Source organism: Schistocerca serialis, chromosome 4 (genome assembly GCF_023864345.2).
Source record: "Schistocerca serialis cubense isolate TAMUIC-IGC-003099 chromosome 4, iqSchSeri2.2, whole genome shotgun sequence".
Taxonomy (NCBI): domain Eukaryota; kingdom Metazoa; phylum Arthropoda; class Insecta; order Orthoptera; family Acrididae; genus Schistocerca; species Schistocerca serialis.
The window spans coordinates 115,050,181-115,075,772 of record NC_064641.1 but is presented as its reverse complement, the minus strand read 5'-3'; the positions used below and the strand labels follow the sequence as shown (position 1 = coordinate 115,075,772).

General features: G+C 39.0%; 1 protein-coding gene and 1 non-coding gene across 2 annotated transcripts in view; both read right to left on the bottom strand.

The window, feature by feature from the left end:
* The window catches only part of LOC126473149 (huntingtin), a 516,516-nt gene that overhangs the window by 467,809 nt on the left and 23,115 nt on the right, over positions 1 to 25,592 (bottom strand). The window contains exons 2-5 of the mRNA XM_050100007.1: positions 22,610 to 22,793; positions 20,935 to 21,059; positions 7,909 to 8,062; positions 7,667 to 7,808 (exon numbers count right to left, since the gene is read on the bottom strand). Coding sequence (XP_049955964.1) covers positions 7,667 to 7,808; positions 7,909 to 8,062; positions 20,935 to 21,059; positions 22,610 to 22,793 — 605 coding nt within the window. The remainder of the gene's footprint in view (positions 1 to 7,666; positions 7,809 to 7,908; positions 8,063 to 20,934; positions 21,060 to 22,609; positions 22,794 to 25,592) is intronic.
* Trnas-uga (transfer RNA serine (anticodon UGA)) lies at positions 16,976 to 17,050 on the bottom strand. Its single transcript has one exon. It is a non-coding gene; the product is annotated as a tRNA-Ser (tRNA).

Sequence of the window (25,592 nt, the reverse complement as noted above, 5' to 3'; positions counted from 1 at the left end):
GGGGGAGGGGGAGGGGGGAAGGGGCGGGGGGCAGGGGGCAGGGGGGATGGGGGGATGGGCAGCATACCACAATAATGACTTTTCTTTCCTCTCAACTGAGCTATATACCAGCCATAAGCACTAGCTTAACCACAGCTTTTAAAAACTGATAATTTATATATAATTAACACACTTTGAGATATTAAGTATTTCAAAATTTGTGATTTTAAAACTCAATAAAATTCAATTTCAATGGTAGGTTAAAATTGCACAATTCCCTGAGATATCCCTGATTGTTCCAAGTTAAATGTAATTTCCTGAGAATTCCAGGTATTCCAGAAGAATTTTTAATATAACTGTTAATAACTTCAATAATAAAGGCTTTACACAAACGGTAAAAATGTTAGTGAGCTGGTCTCACTAATCTGAGTTCGACACTGTTTTCAGATTTTTCATACCATGACTGGAAATCATTTTTGTGTTTGCAGTGAATATTCTACTTGCAAGTTTCAACAGGGTCAGTTTCTGGCCACATTGCTTTACTTTCTTGTGCTCACAATGGCACATCCTCCCTGCTGCTACCACATTTTCTACATCGGTAAGACACTGTGGCTAGTCAGGAGGCTTTCCCAACACCACACACGGCTTGCTGTCCTAACTTGGACACACTGGCTAGCACCCCATCACTTACCTGACCCGGCCCCCCACACAGCAACTTGCCAGCTATCTACAGCTCATCCCAACATTCTGTTTCTGAATAAAACTGCATAATGAACTCACTGCTCATAACGTCACAATGCTGTGTACTCCTCCCTGTCTCCGACTCTGATGTATTGAACTCATACGTAACCAATGTAAATTCTCGAACAATTCTTACCCTAACTCTTTTGAAAAATGATAAACCACGGAGAAACAATCAGAAATGAATAAATTCACTTCACACACAGCTTATAAGAATACAAAAATTAAATATACAGAACAATCCAACATTTTTCCAGGTGAAAAATCAGTATTTGGTGAAGCCTCCACACACTGCTGTAGGATTCTGTGCATGCCATGACATCAAATCATACAGTCTATAAAATCACAAGCTAAATGTTGCCAGTGAAATTCCAGATACAGTCAACAGATGATGTCAATGAATGAGTTAGCTAGGACAGTTCAAATGGCTCTGAGCACTATGGTACTTAACTGCTGAGGTTATCAGTCCCCTAGAACTTAGAACTATTTAAACCTAACTAACCTAAGAACATCACACACATCCATGCCCGAAGCAGGATTCGAACCTGCGGCTGTAGCGGTCGCGCAGTTCCAGACTGTAGCGCCTAGAACTGCTCGGCCACTCCGGCCGGCAGTTGACTAGGAAAGATGAAGTACCTGCTTTGCAGGGAATAAGTAATGAGCCTTTGATGTAACACTGCTCTGTTTGAAAATTGCTCTATAACTAGAGTGACAGAGGAATCTCTATAGTAACCAACTGCAATCTGGATATGCGTACCAAAAACACCTCAGACTATCATTCCATCACAACACTGAATAAAGTACTGTGGAGCACAGACTCTTCTACAATGGCTGAATTGAAAATTGGCCCCAGCTGCAGGTTTACATAAATGCAAGTCCTTCTGCAGCATTCAATAAGCATCTGTAAATGAAACAAGGAGGACAGTGCTTCTGGTACACAACTTTTCTGCCACACTATTCAGCAGCTTGCAGCACACAGACCCAGATGTACAAACAAAAGTTCTGTATCTGACACAGTTTTCACGGTTTTAAAAACTACTATTACAATATGAAGCAATACCAGCTTTACTTTTCCTGATATATAGAACGGCATGCTGAAAAGTAACGCATCCAAATTTTTTATGTGAAAGCTCTTAAAGCTTATTAAATAAAACGAATGTCATTAACATTCTACATCTTTATTCTTCATGTTTACAAATTTGTAGCCTTCTGTCACAAGAGGGCTCCAACATGTAGTGTATAACGTGGTAATGAGTAACGTAACTATTACAGTGCATGAGAAACAGCATGCTGTAATAGAGTTTCAAATTCGAAGAGTTCATCCACACATGAAGCACGCTCTTTTTTAGCAAGAGAATGCCAGACCACACACGAGTGCTGTGAACTCTGCAGCAATCCTATGCCTTGTGTTCACTGTCATTGATCATTCTCCATACAGTTCCACTTGGCCCCATCCAATTTTCATCTGTTTCAAAAACTTAAAGAAAATGTTCCAGGACTTCACTTTGATAGTGATGAAGCAGTGTAAGGAGAGAGAGGTTGTGGCTCCATAACCAAAGTCAAACACTATAGTCACTGTATTAACAAACTGATCTCTAATTGGGAGAAGTGTGTTCACTAACACAGCTTATGTCTGAGGTAGATCTACATAACATTGCCACATCACTTAAAGTATGCTGATACTTCTCTCTTAGTTGAAGATCAGGATTTGGAAAAAATTCCCAAATCTGTGATCAGTACCCTCAGTACCCTAGAAACTTGGTTTCAGCTAAATGGGTTGAATCTAAACATATCTAAGACTCATGTGATGCAGTTCAAAATCAAACAGTCAAAATGTGAGCAGATTAAGATTGTACACAACAACCAAGGTATAGAAGAAGTTGACTCAGTGAAATTCTTAGGTTTAAGTGTAGATAAAAATTTGAGCTGGCAGGCATGCATTGGATACCTAGCTAACAAACTGAGCAGCTTTGCATTTGCAATGCAAATACACTACTGGCCATTACAATTGCTACACCAAGAAGAAATGCAGATGATAAACGGGTATTCATTGGACAAATATATTATACTAGAACTGACATGATTACATTTTCACACAATTTGGGTGCATAGATCCTGAGAAATCAGTACCCAGAACAACCGTCTCTGGCCGTAATAGCAGCCTTGATACACCTGCACATTAAGTCAAACAGAGCATGGATGGCGTGTACAGGTACAGCTGCCCACGCAGCTTCAACACGATACTACAGTTCATCAAGAGTAGTGACTGGTGTATTGTGACGAGCCAGTTGCTCGGACACCATTGACCAGATGTTTTCAATTGGTGAGAGATCTGGAGAATGTGCTGGCCAGGCCAGCAGTCGAACATTTTCTGTATCCAGAAAGGCCCGTACAGGACCTGCAACATGCAGTCGTGCATTATCCTGCCGAAATGTAGGGTTTCTCAGGGATCGAAAGAAGGGTAGAGCCATGGGTCGTAACACATCTGAAATGTAATGTCCACTGCTCAAAGTGCCGTCAATGCGAACAAGAGGTGACCGAGATGTGTAACCAATGGCACCCCATACCATCACGCCAGGTGATACGTCAGTATGGTGGTGACAAATACATGCCTCCAATGTGCGTTCACAGCGATGTCGCTGAACACGGATGCGACCATCATGATGCTGTAAACAGAATCTGGATTCATCTGAAAAAATGACGTTTTGCCATTCGCGCACCCAGGTTCGTCATTGAGTACACCATCGCAGGCACTCCTGTCTGTGATGCAGCATCAAGGGTAACCACAGCTACGGTCTCCGAGCTGATAGTCCATGCTGCTGCAAACGTCGTCGACCTGTTCGTGCAGATGGTTGTTGTCTTGCAAACGTCCCCATCTGTTGACTCAGGGATCGAGACATGGCTGCACGATCCGTTACAGCCATACGGATAAGATGCCTGTCATCTCGACTGCTAGTGATACAAGGCGAGCAGCAATGTCTTGATACGATAAACCACAATGGCGATAGGCTACAATCCGACCTTTATCAAAGTCGGAAACATGATCGTACGCATTTCTCCTCCTTACACGAGGCATCACAACAATGTTTCACCAGGCAACGCCGGTCAACTGCTGTTTGTGTATGAGAAATTGGGTGGATACTTTCCTCATGTCAGCACGTTGTAGGTGTCACCACTGGCGCCAACCTCGTGTGAATGCTCTGAAAAGCTAATCATTTGCATATCACAGCATCTTCTTCCTGTCTGTTAAATTTCGCGTCTGTTGCACGTCATCTTCGTGGTGTAGCAATTTTGATGGCCAGTAGTGTATTATCGACTTCAACTGACATGGACACACGAAACGCAGCATATACAAGCTACTTTGAATCCATTATTAGGTATGGTATTGTTTTTTGGGGTAACTTGACAAACATAGTGTGGGTACTAAAAATACAGAAAAAAATCATACAAAATATGTGCACTGCAAATCACAAAGAACCATGTCAACCACTATTCAGAAAACTTAAAATATTAACTCTGCCATCCTTATACATATATGAGATTATTACTTTTTGTACGCCAGACATGAATTATTTGAGAGAAACCATGTTGTCCATTCACATGATACTAAACACAAAGAAAATTTCATGCTCCCCACCCACCGCCTCAGACTGTATGCCCAGGGACCTCAATATATGGGAATGAAAATTTGTAATAAATTAAAACGGAACAAGTTGATGCAGATGAATTTAGGTTCACTTAAAAGAAAGCTATATGAAATGTGTTTTATTCATCTCAAACGCACACAATTTCAGAACATATGTCTGATGTACAGGAGACATGTCAAGGTTACAATTTGATTATTTAATATTTTGTCACACTTACAATAATACTTTGTGGAGCATTTACTTACTTGCAATTAGTCAAACTTACAGAATTTACATCTACTATAACTATCATAAATTTTTATTCCATTTTAGGGATCCAGCTAAAAGTATCACTTTGTCCTTCATGAAATCTTCCACAGAGTAGTAGCATCATTCAATTAGAAAATCATGTAACTTGCTTTTTAAAATATTTATCTTCATATTCATTATGCCACACCCTTTTATTGTGTTGTGGATTTTCATAGCTATATACTGAGGAGTCTGAGCACACATTTTTAAGCGATGAGAGGTGAGCATAAAGTTGTCTTTATGTCTTGGGTCATATGAGTGTTCAAAATTATTTTTTTTTTTCAATAGATCAGCTCTGCTGCGTAGGAAAAGAACCACCTCAAAATGTATAAAGAGGGGACAGTTAATATTTTTAGGTCTTTAAATAATGGTCGACATGATGCCCTCGCCTGTGCAGAGCAAATGTTACGAATGATTCTTTTTTGCAACTTTAAAATTTGTGTAACATTTCCCGAGTTCCCCCAAAAAAATTATTCCATATCGAATAGCCGATTCAAAGTAGCTATAATATGCTATTTTCCTGGTGGCCACCTCAGTGGTGCAGTCTAAAATTTCCATTGCAAATGCAAGTCTGTTTAATTTATTTGCTGGATATTCTATATGAGAATTCCAACTCAAAGTTCTCTCCAAGTTTATTCCCAGGAACTTGACTGAGTCAAGTTCTTCCATTTTTTGATTGTTGTGAGTGACACAGATTTCTTCAGTTTTTGAATGTTTGGTTTTAAAATTCATCAGGTGGGTTTTTGAAGTGTTTCCCCTTAAGCCATTTTGACTGAACCATGTTTCCAGGTTACTTAACGTGTTCATGATACTCTGTGGTATACTGTCAGAATTTTCATTTTCAATTAGGGCAGAAGTATCATCTGCAAACAAAGTTAAATGAGTATTTACATTGAGAGGCAAGAGATTTGCATAGAACGGGAAAAAAATGAGTCCAAGGACTGAGCCTTGAGGAACACCCTGTGTCACAGTTTTCCACTCGGAGAAGTGATCTCCTCCATTTGATGTGATTACTACCCTTTGTTTTCTCTCCAAGACATATGCTTCAAACCATTTCAATACAACACCCCTTATTCCATACCTGTTGAGTTTGAAAAGCATCAGTGCATGGTTTACAGAGTCAAATGCTTTTGTAAGATCACAGAATATTCCTGTGACCTTAGCTTCCCTATCTAGTGATAAAGTAATTTTTTCAATAAACTCATTTATCGCATCTACTGTGTTTTTGCCTTGTTGGAAGCCAAATTGGTTATGTGTAATGATATCATTCTGTGTGATGAAGCTTTGTATCTGTAAGCAGCAATTTTTCCAAATATTTTTGATATGACAGGGAGTATAGAGATGAGGCGAAAATTTCCCATATCATCTTTTGACCCTTTTTTACACAATGGTTTTACTTCCGTGTATTTCAAGAGTTCAGGGAAGTAACCTTCTTCAAAGGATTTGTTTATTATGAGATAGACAGGATGAACTATTATGTTGTAAACATTTTTAATTATTTTGGTGGGTATCCATCCCAGCCAGCAGAGTTTTTGTCTTTTAAGGAGAGTATGACATTTTCAACAAATTTTGCTGAGACTGTGTTGAATATTTTGAGACAAACTCTGGTATTGCCTTTTAACCCAAAACCGTTTACTTTCTGCTCATAATTTGCTATGTCTAAATCAGATTTTGCTACATTTATGAAGTTCTCATTGAAGCATTCAGATATTTGAGCTGGACTTACAACTGATTTTTCCTTAAGTTTGATTTCTAAAATGTCTTGTTTATGATTTCAGGTACTGACACTGAAGTGTTATTACTCAGTGGATGAATTCACGGGGGATGAACAAAATTTGAGCTGGATACAATGTGTTACACATTCCAAGAAATATCCTTATAGTGTTATTATTTATTAAAGTGCTATTATTTATTAATGTAAAATCATTGTAACTGTTTTACAAATTTTTGACATGTCTCCTGTACGCATACCAAATGGATTGCAAATGTATGTCATGAGATGAATAAAACACAATTCACAATTCAGTATACAAGGTAATAAAGGAGAAATTCAGTCGGCTAAGATTCTAGTGACAAAGTCTGGATCCAAGCATATAGGTATAAAATATCACTTTACAAGAAGGCATTTTCAATCAGGTATTATTAATATTGAACATCTGCCTTCTGAAAGAAATGTTAGCTGATGATTTTAGAAAACCCCTAACTTATGCAAGACATGAAACATGTGTAAGAAACTATGGTCTTGTGAAATAAGTGAAGGAATGACTGTACAGTTGAACTTCATATGGTTTTGTTTGTCAATGTCAATTTAAGAGGACATGTCGAGATACATAAATTGACGGCTTTCTTTTTATTCTTTTTTGTTACTGTTACTCTGTGGTTGTCAAGCATTCATATGTGTATAGTCATATTTGTGCACTAACTGATTCTCATTTAATAAAACATTATCTCACAAAATTTCCATGCTAATTGTATTACAAATTAGCAACAATGACACTGTAATAAATATTAATGCAAGCACTTGTACTTCTAATGTAAAATCATATTAGCTTCATTTTTTGTAAGTTACTATTACGTCGTCTCATGTCATCAACCATCACATTAAACTACATCTGACCAATATCGTAAATTACCTTTTGTACATCACCATGTTCATGTCTTGAAAAAGATTCAAAGAACCAACAAATAAGTAAATAAATGATATCTGAATTTATTACCAGCTTTGACTTGCGGCAGTGAGAAAAGGATTTTTAACGTGAAAATCATTAAAGAATTGACTGTCATTCATCATACACTGAAGATACGCATACTGGAAATTACTAAGAGATACAAAAACAAACAAATAGACCAGGGAACAGGCTGCAGTTGAAGATATAATTATGACTCCTTAAGAATATCATAATTCAAAGGAAACCTCTAGTACACAAATTTCAACTTTTTATTACAGTGACATAAATCAACTGAGTTCTGTTTATACTGTCGCTATTAGGCTAACACAAATAAACACTTACCCATCAAAATATTCAAAGTATATGAGAGGAAGACATGTGGCTTTCTGCAATATACACACAGTGCTAGTATGCTGGCAGCTGCTGTTCGGCGGACGACTGCAGAGTTGGATGACAAGTTGTGTAGAAATGCCTTCAGAAGGTTCTGTTTGAACAAAAATTGAATGAGAAGGTAAAACAATGAAATATTAATTACAAAGCAGTTTGCTGAACAGAATTAAACAATATCAGTGGTTAAATCTTACCTTAATATCATTATCTGTGGTGAAATTCCCCAGAGGCTTGAATATCTTTGGCATTGCTAAGGCAAGTGTTTCCAGCACAGATTCTTCAGTTCGTTGAGCAACAGCAATGATGCATGGCACCAGATTCAGCACATAGGGTTTTCCCTTCTGTGGCCTATTCGAAAAGAATATGAACATTATGAATCCTGTTCCATAACTGACCTGAGATTAGAAGTATAAATACTGTTACCAATATTTTTCCAAACAATAAGGCAATTAATCATCATGCACTTATTACACAAAATATAAACAAACATGGACCAATTTAACTGCAATACTCCATCACCAAACTGAACTAGAAAAATAGCTAAGAGGGTCATGATCAGAACTCACATTCAGTGATATACAATTAAACAACGACTGTGGAAGTATGCACAAACAGGTGAATGTACAACTAATATGGATCCTTGCTCGCTTTAGCCAATTATTTATCTGCTACAAAAATCATACAGTATTCCATAGAAAAATACATCCTGCAGTAGTATAAGCTTCATTTTGAGGTGCTGCAGATCATCATAACAGAATTAGGTCCAACAGTCTACCAAAATGTTCCTGACTACAAATTGTGTGGCCCTCAAAGCAAACGTCAACACACACAATGATCAAAACAGTTCATGGTACACTACACTGGAAAAGTTCACTTTGTGCTTATAAAGCAGGAAGAAACATACAATACCTAATACACTTGCTAAACCACAGGTTTTCTACATACAACCGAATACATAAGCAAAGAAGTTCACCAAAAGAAAAAGGTTATGGCATTAATATTATCCTTCAACAAAATTACACCCTATGGGAAAATAATCATGGGAAGTATTCTTCACACATACCGTATTTACCAAATTATAAGACGAGATTTTTTCCCAAATTCGCCATTCAAAAAATACAGTCATCTTATATTCACAGATTAAGCTACTGCTGCTGATTTTAACATTTTTACATTGATTAATACAATTTATGGGGGTCAATTTACATTTCAGATAAAACTCTGGCTGTTGAGGTCAGGTGCATATTTATTTTGAAGAATCTGGAAGGTTGGGGCTGGACAAATGATACTCACTTTCAGGCAGACTCACGATTTTCTGATATGCCTATATGATCAATACAATATTGACATTGCTTGAACAATCACTTGACATATGACTGGCACGGCGCTAGTGCAATGAATACATGAGAAACTATGAACCAGCTGCTACAACAATCTATTTTTCTGATTAAAATCTGACAATTGAGTGAAATACAGCAAGAAATAGCATTATATTCTATCAGCTTACAAATTCTAGTTGTATTTTAACATATTTGCAAAAAAAGTTCTTCTGGTGTATGGATACTGTGTACAAACATTACAAAATGCTGCTTTTTAAGGGCATTCAAAAGAAGAAATATGGTCCTTCAGAAAAAGAGTACTTGATCCTGAACTCTGATCAATGTTTTATTTGATTGCAAATGAGAAATTCAGTCACTGTTCACTTATTAGAATACCATATAAAAATATAACCAGCTTATAATCAGCATTAAGATGAAACAAAAAAGAAAATTAATTCAATATTAAATGTCTAACAAAACAAAACAAATCACATTGAACTGTAATTGTTGCTATGAGAATTTCCAGAATGAGATTTTCACTCTGCAGCGGAGTGTGAGCTGATATGAAACTTCCTGGCAGATTAAAACTGTGTGCCCGACCGAGACTCGAACTCGGGACCTTTGCCTTTCGCGGGCAAGCGCTCTACCACCTGAGCTACCGAAGCACGACTCACGCCCGGTACTCACAGCTTTACTTCTGCCAGTATCTCGTCTCCTACCTTCCAAACTTTACAGAAGCTCTCCTGCGAACCTTGCAGAACTAGCACTCCTGAAAGAAAGGATATAGCGGAGACATGGCTTAGCCACAGCCACAGCTTGGTAGAGCGCTTGCCCGCGAAAGGCAAAGGTCCCGAGTTCGAGTCTCGGTCGGGCACACAGTTTTAATCTGCCAGGAAGTTTGCTATGAGAATTAATTACAGCGCCAAGACCCGTTGTGGAGATAGCGCCAACAGACATATGTAGATGGCAAGACAAATGAAGTTTGAGAACTGGACTGAATCTTGATTGCAATCTTTTATTTGTGTGTTAATTGCTGTTGTTGCATATGACTTGCACACTAGAAGATATTGCAGTCCATGTTTCACAGTTGCTCAAGCTCAGCACTACGGGAGGGCAGTCTGCCTGAATCCATTTGTGATTGGAATTGAAATGACTCTAAAATTGGACAAATACCCAACAATATTATTCATTTTTGCAGGAGATGATAAGTGTCTAGATTGGGGACAGTGGTATGCTTCTGCTTTTCATGCTGCAATGTTGTCTACGCTCACCAGAACAGGACGGGAACGAAAAGGGGTGTGTCAGCTGCTGGTCCTACATAGCCAATGAGAGAGTGGTGGCAGATGATATGTGTGAAAGCAAGAGACATTGTAACATTCTCACATCAGTATAGAAGCGAAATCCAATATGTATTCAGATAAAATCAGCTGTGTTCTCAGGTCTCACAACAGTAACCACAACCTCAGAAATTGCAACACACTTGAAAGAAACAGTCACATTTATCACAATGAAGATATGAAGTTCACAGCTCTGCTATCAGGATAGTGATACCATAGGCAACAAGGTGAGTAAGCGAAAAATGTAGAAAAGAAAACAGTCCAAAAATTAATGTAAACTATTTCTTTTCATTTATTTTATTTCCCTCCGTATTATCAAAATGTAGAAAATCAATAAATGGCATAAATTTAGAATAGGTATAATATTAACTTTTTAGTCAGATAATTTATGTCAATAAAACAGTTCATAATTTTGATGAGTCAGAATATGCTAAAAATAATTTTTTCTTAAGAACACTCTTGAAAAAAGGGGGGTCGTCTTATAATCAGGGTCATCTTATACTTGGGTAAATATGGTAACACAACATAAATTTCTCTTCAGATATCACAGGAAGAAAAATATGTGTTTCCCACTTGACTTCACTGTATAGCTTTCATGAATCTGTTTCCTTTCTTATAACTTCATATTGTTACCCCTAGGTATTTACATGAAGTGTCAGACTCCAGATATTTACAAGTATCACTGTTATCTCTCATTTGTTTGTGTGTATTATCACCATTCATACACATTTACAGAATCTGAATCACAGTGCATCATCAAGTGGAAATACAGCCCCATTTATTCTGCACTTTGCTATAATCATCTCACTTCCCTGTCAACAATAATATTGTCAGTAAAGAATCACAGAGCAACGTTGACTCCATAGACCACCCATCCACACTGAGAACATTAGTGGTAATATCACACGTTGTGATGTACACCCAGTGTTGCTCGCATTTCCATTCAACATCCACAGACCAGTAGAGCGCAGAGAGTACCATCAGAAAAAAAGTTCGCCAAAGTGTGGATTTCTGAACTCATACTATGCGGGTGAGGAACAGTACAATATTGCTTACTGCTTCGTGCCCACTGCACTACTCATGTAATAGAGAACAGCATGTGAGATGCATGTGGGGAATCTTTGAGCTACTCGACGCACTACATCTACATCTACATTGATACTCCGCAAGCCACCCAACGGTGTGTGGCGGAGGGCACTTTACGTGCCACTGTCATTACCTCCCTTTCCTGTTCCAGTCGCGTATGGTTCGCGGGAAGAACGACTGTCTGAAAGCCTCCGTGCGCGCTCTAATCTCTCTAATTTTACATTCGTGATCTCCTCGGGAGGTATAAGTAGGGGGAAGCAATATATTCGATACCTCATCCAGAAACGCACCCTCTCGAAACCTGGACAGCAAGCTACACCGCGATGCAGAGCGCCTCTCTTGCAGAGTCTGCCACTTGAGTTTATTAAACATCTCCGTAACGCTATCACGGTTACCAAATAACCCGGTGACGAAACGCGCCGCTCTTCTTTGGATCTTTTCTATGTCCTCCGTCAACCCGACCTGGTACGGATCCCACACTGATGAGCAATACTCAAGTATAGGTCGAACGAGTGTTTTGTAAGCCACCTCCTTTGTTGATGGACTACATTTTCTAAGCACTCTCCCAATGAATCTCAACCTGGTACCCGCCTTACCAACAATTAATTTTATATGATCATTCCACTTCAAATCGTTCCGTACGCATACTCCCAGATATTTTACAGAAGTAACTGCTACCAGTGTTTGTTCCGCTATCATATAATCATACAATAAAGGATCCTTCTTTCTATGTATTCGCAATACATTACATTTGTCTATGTTAAGGGTCAGTTGCCACTCCCTGCACCAAGTGCCTATCCGCTGCAGATCTTCCTGTATTTCGCTACAATTTTCTAATGCAGCAACTTCTCTGTATACTACAGCATCATCCGCGAAAAGCCGCATGGAACTTCCGACACTATCTACTAAGTCATTTATATATATTGTGAAAAGCAATGGTCCCATAACACTCCCCTGTGGCACGCCAGAGGTTACTTTAACGTCTGTAGACGTCTCTCCATTGATAACAACATGCTGTGTTCTGTTTGCTAAAAACTCTTCAATCCAGCCACACAGCTGGTCTGATATTCCGTAGGCTCTTACTTTGTTTATCAGGCGACAGTGCGGAACTGTATCGAACGCCTTCCGGAAGTCAAGAAAAATAGCATCTACCTGGGAGCCTGTATCTAATATTTTCTGGGTCTCATGAACAAATAACCTGCATAATTTCACAGACCCATTTATACTCATATCTAAGTCCATACAACTACTCTGCAATTCCCACTTAAGTGTTTGGCAGATGAAACAACTTCAGTTTCTCTGTCTACCATTCAACTCTCGAACAGTGCTTGGAAAAACTGAATATTTAAATCTTTCTGTGCGAGCTCTGCTTTCTCTTATTTTATTAAGATAATCATTTCTCTCTCTGTAGGTGGGTGTCAACAAAATATTTTCGCGTTCAAAGCAGAAAAGCTGGTGACTGAAATTTTGTGAAAAGCGCTACGGCACCATAAGATTCATTTGTTTTAATGATTGCTCACTAACTTGCGTATCACATCTGTCACACTACTCCCCTATTTTGTGATAATATAAAACAATCTGCCCTTCTTCGAATGTTTTTTTTTATGTCCTCTGTTAATTCTACCTGATAACAATACCACTGTTTAATTCTACCTGGTAAGGATTCCACACCATGCAGCAATACTCCAGAAGAGGATAGACAAGCACAGCATACACAGTGGTAGATCTTTTGAATCTTCTAAGTGTACTGCTAATGAAATGTAGTTTTTAGTTCATCTTCCCCACTTTTTCTATGTGACTGTTCCAATTTAAATTGTTCACACTTGTAATCCCCGTGTATTTACCTGAATTTATGGCCTTCAGCTCTTTGTGATTTATCTGTAACTAAAATTTAATGGATTCCTTTCAGTGCTGATGTGAATGATACTCTTTATTGCTTAGAGCCAACTGCCACTTTTTGCACCATACAGATATTTTGTCTAAATAATTTTCAGCCTTCTCAGTTAAATATAACAGATAAAATATATATTACTAGAAGTAACACACAGCTGCAGGAAATCATACCTCATCATATCAAATTAATACTGCACTTGTGGTGAGGTTCCAATAGTAGTTCCCATCATAATATCCACATCATACTAAACATGCAAAAGAGTTCCAGGCATGTACACATGACAATGAAACTTTTCATTCTGGGTGGAATTTGTACAGCAAAGGAAGGTCAAACAAAGGGTTGCCCTCTTTTTTTTCCATATTCAGGTGCATGAGTAACCTTCATGACATATCATCTTTCGACACATTTCATGTACCAATGCTACCTCTTTAAATCTTTACGCCTAAAAAGCAATGCATATAGTCATAGTATGATTACTGTCTGATTAGAATTACTTGTTAGTTGACACTTCATGCCTAAGTAACTAATTTATTCAATTGAAGAGAGGTCTCAATGGTATACATGGACTGTCTACCAACGCATCATAACAAAGTGACAGTTCACTTGCAACTGTGTGAAGAGCATGTGCTGTCATTATCAGATATTGCTGATCTAACTGCCACTAGCTGTAAATGGGGGGAGGGAAAAAATATACAATCTGCCCATATTAGCAGCAGGCTCCTAGTTGTTTGTGCTTTAACTGAGGTGCCACTGAAAGCCAATGTGGTAACACTATAGTTCCATGTGATAAACCACAAATAACAATCAGTTATATTATCAACATACTTCAAGTTTTAGTTGCTATGAAAAACAATGTTAGTAAACTTGACCTCAAATCACAAGTGCAAGAAAAGGAAACAGCCTAATTGATCTTTACAAAAGTGTCCCAAAAAAATAAAAAAAAAAAAAATCACAAACACACTCAAATCTCGGTACCTATATCAAGAACATAACCACAATACTAGCAACACCATTTCCCAGTAGTTACAACATTTCAAAGTTATTTGATTGTGTTACAACTAAATTGTTAAGACATTAGGGGCAAGGCAGCTAACACCATAAAATAGTTCGTGGAAAACAGAGAGCAGTGTGTAGAAGTGAAGCCTAAAATGTGCACTACTGCAAATGTGTACTCTAAATTTCAGCTAGTAAAGTTCGTTATACCTCAGGGATTAGCTCTGCAATCCCGTGACAATGTAGTAATGTTTGCAGATGACACTCCACTCATAGTAAAATATGACACAGTCAAACAAATGGAATCAAGTGTGTCCACAACTCTGAGAGAGGCTTATAAATTTTTTGGTGAAAACAACAATGCAAATAAGACAACATATATACAATTACAAACAAATAAAACTGCAAAAACTAACAATATCTGCGTTGAACTAGACAATTCAGCTCTTACGGAAGTAAGGACTTACAAATTCTTGGGTGCCATTATTGGTAAACACTGGACATGTGATGCCCATTCAGCAAAGTATGCACAAAACTAAGCTCTACCACATTCTTAACGAGAAAGATGTCTAGGATTGTGAACACAGATACACTGTGAACAATTTTCTATTGTCCAGCATACCTGCACTTATACTTCATTATAGTATGGGAAAACACAGCACATACGAATACACATGGGTTACTGAAGCTTTATAGGAGAAGGCTGTTGGATGCCTTGTAACTGTGACCCCAAGGCAATCCTGCAGAAATAAATTCACAGAACTTAATATCATGACCGTCCCTTCCCTATATATATTTGCAACAGTTATGCCATTGAAAGCAAATATAACAGTGCAGTTAAATACAGACATATATGATTACAATTCCAGAAACATGGATAATTACTATCCACATAGGAAGCAGTTCAAACTGACCGACAAAGATCCCTTCGCTGGTGGACATATTTTATACAATAACTTATCATTCAGAATTAGGTGCATTGAAAAGATACCTGTTTTCAGAAATAAATTAAGATGTTATTTATCTTTTCATCTACATATAGCCTAAAAGAATATCACTGTGTTAAAGGTAAGAGGTACACAGCAATACCACGAGAGGCCACAATCACACAGGCACAACCACTCGCCTGTCACCTTCTCAGTTCCAAGCAGCTGCATCCAGTGATGATGATGATTTATGGCAGAGGTTACTAAACAGCAAGGTCATCAGCACCCTTGCACTAATGATATACTGAAGAAGAGTGTGAAAATCTACGGAAAAGGATCAATAAACTAGAAAACTATGTTCCATCTCACCACAAGAATTGTAAAGCAACCGCAAGAAGGTGAGCTTCAGAAAAGCCCGCAATAAAATCCCAACGAGACACAGCAGAATAACTAAATAAAATCTAAGATAAATACCTGTTCAGAGGCTGTTAAAAAAGGGACAGATAACCATGGCTGGATGACGACAATAATACATGACCCAGCCATTGTGTGACACTTTAAGATTGCACACCCATTATTTTGGGAAGAACTCCGGACACCACACAAAATCTTAAGACAGGAACAACACTCGCCTTGTTATCAGTTTAGAGGGAAGATCCTGTGGGAGACCCAGTTCAATCCTCAAGTCGTCATATAAAACAAACTCAGTTAAAGTATGTCATACTGACAGCTGTGTCCCACATCTCTGACACACTGGGGGCCCCTCCCGATGTAAAAGGAAACCATATGACAATGGGCAATGTCCCACTCTGAGCTGAGTAAGGATTACTTCTGCACACCGTCGTAGGCAGGGAGTAGGTAATTCACAGTCGCAATGATGTCTTTATGGAATGTAATTTATTATTCCTCACTTCCAGCCACTGAGACTCCTACAAACATATGGCCTTCCTGGTCACAAATGAAGTGACAGGCCGCAGAGGGACTGGACAGCGAGCAGGAGGAGGAAGGGAGCAAGCCTCCTCAGCAGCTGCATCAGAGAGTTCGTATCCCTGAATCTTTGTGTATCCTGGAACCCAGCAAAAAATTATTTCCTTGTTTTGTCTTTGCAAGAGGAGGAGAGTGTCTTCCACCTGATGCACCATCTTATCTGCTGCATACATCTGTTGAATAGCAAGACAGGTACTTTGAGAATCGGAGCAGATGATAAATTTTTTGCAAAGACGCTGTCTCATCCAGCTCCATTGCCCTGAGGATAACAAATAGTTCCATGTAATAAACTAAAAACTGCTCTTTGAGCCATATCCTGAGGACAATGTCAGGGACCATGACAGAAAATTCAAAAAAAATCTCCCTACTTAGAACCATCTGTATAGACAGTAATAAAATCAGGGTGGCTCCGTGAAATCTCATTAAATATAATTTTAAAAACATAGTCTGGGGTACAATACTTCTTGCAAGCAGTCAGTTCAAAAAGTAATCTAAGCCTTGGTAGTAGCCAGGAGGGTGCCCTACTCCACCCGTGGCTTTGGACCATGCCCCTCACCTATAACAACTCAAAGCTCCCCTTGCACATATCCCAAAGGCCATGTTGCTTGTGGGCGATGATCGAACAGCCGTTCCAGTGGTGGCTGAACAACATAGCTGGGTGTAAGCGATGTAGAAACGGAGAATGCCTGATATGAAACTTCCTGGCAGATTAAAACTGTATGCCGGACCGAGACTCGAACTCGGGACCTTTGCCTTTCACGGGCAAGTGCTCTACCAATTGAGCTACCCAAGCACGACTCACGTCCCGTCCTCACAGCTTTGCTTCTGCCAGTACCTCATCTCGTACCTTCCAAACTTTACAGAAGCTCTCCTGCGAACCTTGCAGAACTAGCACTCCTGAAAGAAAGGATATTGCGGAGATATGGCTTAGTCACAGCCTGGAGGATGTTGCCAGAATTAGATTTTCACTCTGCAGTGGAGTGTGTGCTGATATGAAACTTCCTGGCAGATTAAAACTGTGTGCCCAACCGAGAAAGGCAATGGTCCCAGGTTCGAGTCTCGGTCTGGCACACAGTTTTAATCTGCCAGGAAGTTTCATATCAGTGCACAATCCGCTGCAGAGTGAAAATCTCATTCTGAATGCCTGATATGCTTGGCATACCACAAGAAGAAGATGTCGAATAGACAGAGTAGGCTCACCAGCCTCCGCACACAAACTAACAACAGGGCTCGTGCAATCGGCTCCTGCTGACAGCCTAATACCCTCCGGGTGAACTGCATCCAGCGTTTTAAGGTATGAAGGCCTTGCTGACCCATAAATCTGGCATCCATATTCAAGCTGGGGTCGCACAAAGGCTTTATAAAGTTAGAGCAGACGTGCCCTATCAGCTCCCCAAGACCTATGATTGGCAAATTTAAGGATATTTAAGGCTTTGCGACATTTCAGTTTCAGATCTTTCAATTTTGGCAACCATGTCAGCTTCCCATCAAAACTAAGACCCAGATATTTCATCTCTTCCTTAAAAGTGAGAATGGTGTCCCCAGTTTTAAAATGGGTAAATTAAACAGACAGCAGGAACGATTAAAATCAACACAAACTGTTTTCTCCATAGAGAATTTAAAACCTACAGTGCAAGACCATTCCTCCAACCGCATAATCGTCAACTTGTAGCGGTTCACCTACTTTGTTTCTTCATTGATCGTTTGCTGTCCTCGGTATCGACGTACTGGCTGAAACATAGGAGTTGGATGTGCAACTACTGCCTACTGTAAATGATGTAGCCGACAGATGCACAGTAGCATTTCACAGTCTTTTACTACCACTTTTCACAACCCCTCGATAATACACAGTTATTTGGCCAGTGCACTATTGTTATAACTTCCCATAAGTCTCATTAATAGTTTGCAGGTGAACATCCACATACTGCTACAATAGTTTACTACTGAACATCTACGAGCAGTAAAAACCTAACCACAAAGTTCACAGTTCTTGAAGAATAGAAAGGTACGTATGGAACAGACACTGTCACTGCTTTACACATGGCCTAATTGTTTAACACTTACTCCACAGTTAAGTTGAAGCATTGTTGTTGTTCTAACCAACACAGGTTCCTCAGCTGAAACTCGGACATGGACTGACTGTGTCTGTTCCATACATACCTGATTATTCCGAAAGAACTGTGAATTGTGTGGTTATGTTTTTACTACTCGTTGATGTTCAACAGGAAACTATTGTAGTAATATGTGGATGTTCGCCTGCTAACTATTAATGAGGCTTATGGGAAGTTATACCAATACTGCACTGACCAAATAACTATTATGGGGGGGTTATGAAAAATGATGGTAAAAGACTGTGGAAGGCAACTGTGCATCTCTCGGCTACATCATTTACAGTAGACAGTGGTTGCACATCCAACCCCTATGTTTTCAGCCAGCACGTCGACATTGGGGACAACAAACAATCGACAAAAAAACAAAGTAGGCGAACCACTACATGCAGTGCCCCAGGTGACGAGTATTGTACATAACCACAATAAACAAGGACTCGTGAACTTTGAAAAGTGAAATCAAGAGTGGTTTACAGTGTAGTGATACAACAGACAATCAGCACTGGAGTTTCATGGCCACAGTAGACAGAAGCCAATCAGCAAGCGGGTTCTATGGAAGCAGCCAATCCGCAAGCAGGTGAACAGTCACTAACTGCAATTGCCGTGTAGGTGTGACAAGGCTGGAGGATGCACAGAAGATGGAGAAGTCATCCACAAACAAGGAACATAGTACCGGACGGTGCACTGTGGACCCAATACTGTTGATTGCAATGGCGAAACCCCGACACTTAATACACTCCCTTTAGGGACACTACTCTCCTGCTTAAAACCATCAGACAGAACATTCCCAACCTTGTATCTAAAATATGTGTCCGAGAGAAAGGAGCGTATGAAGGTCGGTAGACGTCCAAGGAATCTCCAGTAATGGAGCTGCGACAAAATATTATGCCTCCATGTAGTATTGTAGGCCTTTTCCAAATCAAAGAAAACACCAATAAGGTGTAGCTTACGAAGGAAAGCTTGTTGGATTGCAGCATCCAGATGGCGATTGCTAATTGAGACTACACTCGGCTTCTGCGCCACGTCCATCAGCGTGCCTTATTCATCCGTGACTAGTGTTGCCAGTCACCAGAGACAGTGCTTTCAACCATGGATTATTTTGCTTCCACCTAGTATTGATGCTGATGCAGATCCAACTGCGAACATGCACCAAGGTCCTACAGTTTCAGCATTTCCTGCAATTACTCGAGGAGTAAAGTTCCGCAATTTTCGTTAAGAAGACAACAGTCCACACAGCAAGTGCTAGGAAACTGCCAAGTGCCAAGAGACGGCCAAATACCGTGAGTCAGACAAGTGCCAAGAGACAACAAAGTTATTTAGATTTCATCGTAACAGATATAGGAAATCAAGTTGCACATATCAAACTGTTAGTGAAGTTATATAAAGCTGTGAACTAGTACTATCACTATTAATAAATGTTACTGATTGTTTCTTATTATGTTACTACAATCCTGATCCAGTGCTGCCCTGTCAACCAAGTGTGTAATTGGAAATAACTAGTGTGTATACTGGTACCTTTTCCAACTACAGTAGAAATATTTTTTCTACTACAATAGATGTTTGGGCTGAATAGATAGTAACATTCAGATATAACATACTTAGAAGCTAAATAATAGAGACGATGTCCTTCAAACAAGAAATTATTATGACATCTGTGTATTTATAACACAAAATATAAATATAGAACATGTGTACTTTCCAGAGTGTAAGATAATGAAGATTAGTGAGTGCATGGCGTATGTTGCAAAAATGAATTGGTGAAAAATGTAAAATTGTGAGGACGAGAAAATGAATTCATGTGGACATCAAAGTGTGATATTCATGTTCTTATCTCATCCAGCCTACATTATTCACCAAGTGGCAGCAAAAGAAAACGCATATGGAAGTACTGGAAATGAGCAAGCTTTTGGAGCCAGTGGATCCTTCTTCTGGCAGAAGGGCTGAAGCGAAAGGAAGAGGAATGAAGGAAAAAGATTGGCGAGGTTTAGAAAATGGGGAGGGTTACAGAGAAGTCACCCAGAAATCCAGGTGAGGGGTCTTCCGTCTCATCTTGCATGGCAAGTCTTCCCTGACCCAGGGTTCTGGATGACTTTTCTATTACTCCATTTCCTAAATCTCATCAGTCCTTTTATTTCATCCCTGTTCCTTCCCCTTTAACAATTCTGCCAGAAAGAAGAGCCACTGGCCCCAAAAGCTTTCACATTTCCTTAATCTTTTCGTGTATTTCCTCTTGTTGCAGCCTCATGAGTAGATTTTTAGTCACCAAATTATATTATACTGTATTCTCAAAAACTGGCTATTTTTGTTGGTATATTGGATTGGTGCTGGGTACTCATCTTAATGGTAACTAAATTTAGTTCTCAGTAAGTTAGATATGTTTGTATTGTGTTATGCACATAAATATAATTGAAATTGTGTATGTCCTGACTATACCTATATAACAGAAATTGTATAGAGTTGAATTAAGGAATGAATAAATAAACAAACAAACAAACAAATAAATGTAAAACTCCTGTACGGTGTCTGGTAGCAGCGAGTTTTTTGTTCTTTGATTAACACATTCAACGTACCTGATCATATGACACAATTCCGCAAACCTCCATAATGCTGCTCTCAAACTCCGAGGATTGCTGTTCTTCTTTATTTCTTTATGAAGTTCAACTTGGATCTTAACAATATTGCTATCAGCCATAGCCTAAAAAAACAAATATTCAAGTGAGGAATTCATATCTATACTTAACAATACTGATATAATTTACAGCCTGCTAAACACATTACCAAGCAAGAAAGCTGAATACTTAGTTCACATTTCTTTTGTAAGAGTACTTGCAACTGAAGTGATAACAAAGAGGGTTATTAAATAATGAACGTAGTTGGGTATACTACACAAAGCAATCATAACGCCATATTTCACCCAACCGCATAAGCATGTGCATAATCATGCTGCTTCCAGAATGCAGGGAGATGCTGTGGATCCAGATCAAATCCGCAAACAGATTAACAATAAGTGCCAATGTGCAGGCTATATTGGATGTGGTTTTTAGACAGTTTCCCACATCCGACTAGATGAATACAGGGCTGGTATCCATGACCCACTAAAGTTACACAATTTGCAAATATTTTTAAAACATTCCCAACCCCTTCACATGTGATAACACTAGACACAGGCACACAGAGTACACAAATTCTGTCCAGGACGCTATTATACAACACAAGGTTTACCAGCCTGGAAGGTGCCTGGATAGGACTCCTGTAATAGCTTTATTGGCTGCATTCTAAAGTAACTAAAATGTATAATTTTAAAATCAAAATTTGTAGTGACAATTTATAATACGAATGAAGCATACCCATTCACAAACTGGAAAAACAGGAAAAATTGAAGACAGCTTGATAGCAGAACAAATGAAACCGAGACATCAAACATTGGATTTTGGCAACTGGCAATTCAAAAGGAAGATAAAAGGTATTACATGAAAAGGAAAACAGTGAAGAAATTGTGTATAAAGCAATTGGAAAATAAAAATGTCTGCAACAAAAGAGACACTAACTGTATAGCATGCTATACATGTTTTTCAATTTTACACTATTAGTGAATGCTATATTCACACCATTCGCCTTTATTCTTGATTGCCAGTGCCAAATTTTCATTTTGCATACTTGTCAGCCAACTGTTCCGAATGGTTGGCAACTACACCTTTTTATTCAGTACTGCATACAGCCCACAGCGTAAAAGTATACAGAGTAAAATACAGAAGGCAAAATAGATCTCATTAAAGAGATTATATACCTTACAAAGAGCTACGAGATGTGGAGAACAGATTCTTCCCATTTTTAAAATAAGAACTGAAATAATGGGAATATGGTTTAGTAAGAAAGCATCCCAATATTAGTCTAAGAGCAATTTTGAGTAACTGCTAAAGATTGTAGCAGCATTTAATGAAGAGTTAATACCAAAAATAATTACAACAATAACTGAATTGTTGCACATTCAAAATAGAAAGAGTGGTAAAATATGCCATTATACGTTAATATCACTACAGGACAAGGAAGGAAGGAAGAAACAAATGAAAAACAGGAAAGTTTGCTCTAGAATTATTCAGCTTCACTGTAAGGAAACACACTCAGTGTGCATTCTGAAACTACACTATCACAGTATGCTGTATGCAATTCAATATTCTAGAATACTATGTACAAAAATAGTTGTATCAGAAACTAATGAAAGATAACTTCTACAAAAAGACTCACCCTAATAATCCTGTTGAGGCTTTCATCTGCGATCATACGTACATCAGAATGCTGGTCATCACATAACTGAAGCAAGATTTCAATTGCAACACTGAGCAAATGGGAAAAGTTTGACGCTCCTTTTATGCCAGTCTGGCACATAGCATCAGCTATTGTCACACAATGTGCAATCTTTTCTTTCACCCTGTTAAAAATAAAACTGTGTTAGTTACACACCCAAAGAAATTTCTAAAAGGATACACTGTTCTACATTTCCAGCTTTTAAGAACAACACACATTATTTATTCACACCTCCAGAGACACACATCACATCAAAACTTGTAACCATTTCACGTCACTACTTGGTAAGTAGAAACTTTAGTACCAAATTGTAAATAATGATCTCACTTGTTCCAAATTGCTACAAAGATCAATTTGCATGTGCACACCAAACAGAAAGAGCAGAAATTCTTTATGGGCCTGCCAGACTATGTAAGAACAACACAAAAGATCTGCATTTCATGGAAAAACTTGCAAATGAGTTAATAAGACGAACAGAGGTTATACACTTCACAGCATTACAGTCTGTTAGATGTGCTTGTGATGGGTCATACTGCAGAAAGAAGGTTGTGCCCCATCATTTATGCAAGCAACAACAGACCCGCAATATGTAAGAATGGACAACTATCTTGCTGTGCAGCAGTTTGTTTACTGCAGCAGCCAATTCGTTTTTCAAGTTTTTTTCAGGTGTTTTTTCAAGTGAGTGGATTGTTGCTTGTGTAATATTTAATTCCATGGAGCAGCATCTTCTTTCTTCTTGTGTTGTTACAGTCTGTAGGCAGGCATATTCATCACATTCCATGAGGCCTACCACACAGCAAGTTTCTCAGCCTATGCACATTCATGAGTCAATGCTCTCAGTAGTTCTCTTTTTGGCATCACTCAGGTGATCTGTTCCTGTGTTGTAGAAGTGTGAACACTCCTCATTGAAGCTACTGGTCTGAATTGTTTTCAGTACTTCATGTTCAAGTTTCAGTTCGCTGGCAGTGTCTTTTTGCTCACAGTTTGAGCGGAATTTTGTCTCATCGTGTCTGTACCACCATCGGAGCGGTCTTTGTCTCAGGTTCTCCAGTTAAAGCAGCAGTCAATACTATGTCTTGGCACGCCATTTGTTTTAACAGTAAGGAACACATTTCAAGCAACACTTGTTCCCAATTGTATTTTGATGACAGACACTTAACCATATCAACAGTAGCAACACAAAGTCTCGTGGAAATTCATACTAGTACCCTACTGTAACAGAATAGCACTCAATCTTATACTGTTGCCATCTCCACAGCATGTTTTGCAGACTATTCGGCCACCTTCATCAATGAACCTATCCCCAACTGAGAACCTGCAACGTGCTACTGAAGTTGGAATCCAACACAATACAAACGTAACCTCTAAAATATCATGCCATATGTACATAATTATAGTGCCATAAAAACAGTCATGGTGATCCAAGTCACCTCTACCACCATTCTGCAGTAAAAATTAGAATTGTTCGATTTCAGAAATGTGCAAGTGAAACTATTAAACATCTCTTCCATCACTGCTGAAACTGTTGTACAAAATGTGAGCCTTTGTGCATACTAATACTCTGTGAAAACAATACACCAATTCCATATTTATTTTGAAAGTACATGCAGCAACAGTTTCAGGTGACTTAATCTACACTATGAGATCAAAAGTATCCAGACACCCCGAAAAACATACGTTTTTTATATTAGGTCCATTGTGCTGCCACCTAGTGCCAGGTACTCCGTATCAGCGACCTCAGTAGTCATTAGACATCGTGAGAGAGCAGAATGGGGCACTCCAGGGAACTCACGGACTTCAAACATGGTCAGTGACTGGGTGTCACTTGTGTCATACGTCTGTACGTGAGATTTCCACACTCCTAAACATCCCTAGGGCCACTGTTTTCGATGTGATCGTGAAGTGGAAATGTGAAGGGACACATACAGCACAAAAATGTACAGGCCAACCTTATCTGTTGACTGACAGAGACCGCCGGCAGTTGAAGAGGTTCGTAATGTGTAATAGGCAGACATCTATACAAACCATCACACAGGAATTCAAAACTGCATCAGGATCCACTGCAAGTGCTATTACATTTAGGTGGGAGATGAGAAAACTTGGATTTCATGGTCAAGTGGCTGCTCATAAGCCACACATCACGCCAGTAAATGCCAAACAATGACTCACTTGGTATAAGGAGTGTGAACATTGGATGATTGAACAGTGGAAAAACATTCTGTGGAGTAACGATTCATGGTACACAATGTGGCGATCCGATGGCAGGGTGTGGGTATGGCGAATGCCCAGTAAACGTCATCTGCCAGTGTGTGTCTTGCCAACAGTAAAATTTGGAGGCAGTGGTGTTATGGTGAGGCCATGTTTAGAGGGGGCTTGTACCCCATGTTGTTTTGCGTGGCAGTATCACAGCACAGGCCTACAGCACCTTCCTGCTTCCCACGGTTGAAGAGCAATTCGGGGATAGCGATTGCATCTTTCAAAGTTGAAATTTAAAACAGTCTTGATCGCAATCTTGTTAAAATATTTTTTTTTTATTGGAGTGAGTGACCGGTTTCGTCTCTATGAAAGAGTCATCTTCAGACTCCAGAGCGGTGGATGGACACTGCTAGAAGAGTTCTGTTGACGCTCTAGCAGTTACACGAGCATCAAGGGTCAACAGAAATCGTCTAGCACTGTCCATCCACCGCTCTGGAGTCAGCAGATGACTCTTTCTTAGTGTAGAAACTAGTCACTCACTCCAATAATAAAAAATAAAACAAGATTGCGATCAAGACTATATTAAATTTCAATTTTAACAAATTTTAAGATCACTGACTATGTTTCCAAAAATTTCAAAAATTTTATGCATCTTTCAACCTGTTCATAATGCACAGCCTGTGGCGGAGTGGTTACATGACAATAACATCCCTGTAATGGACTGGCC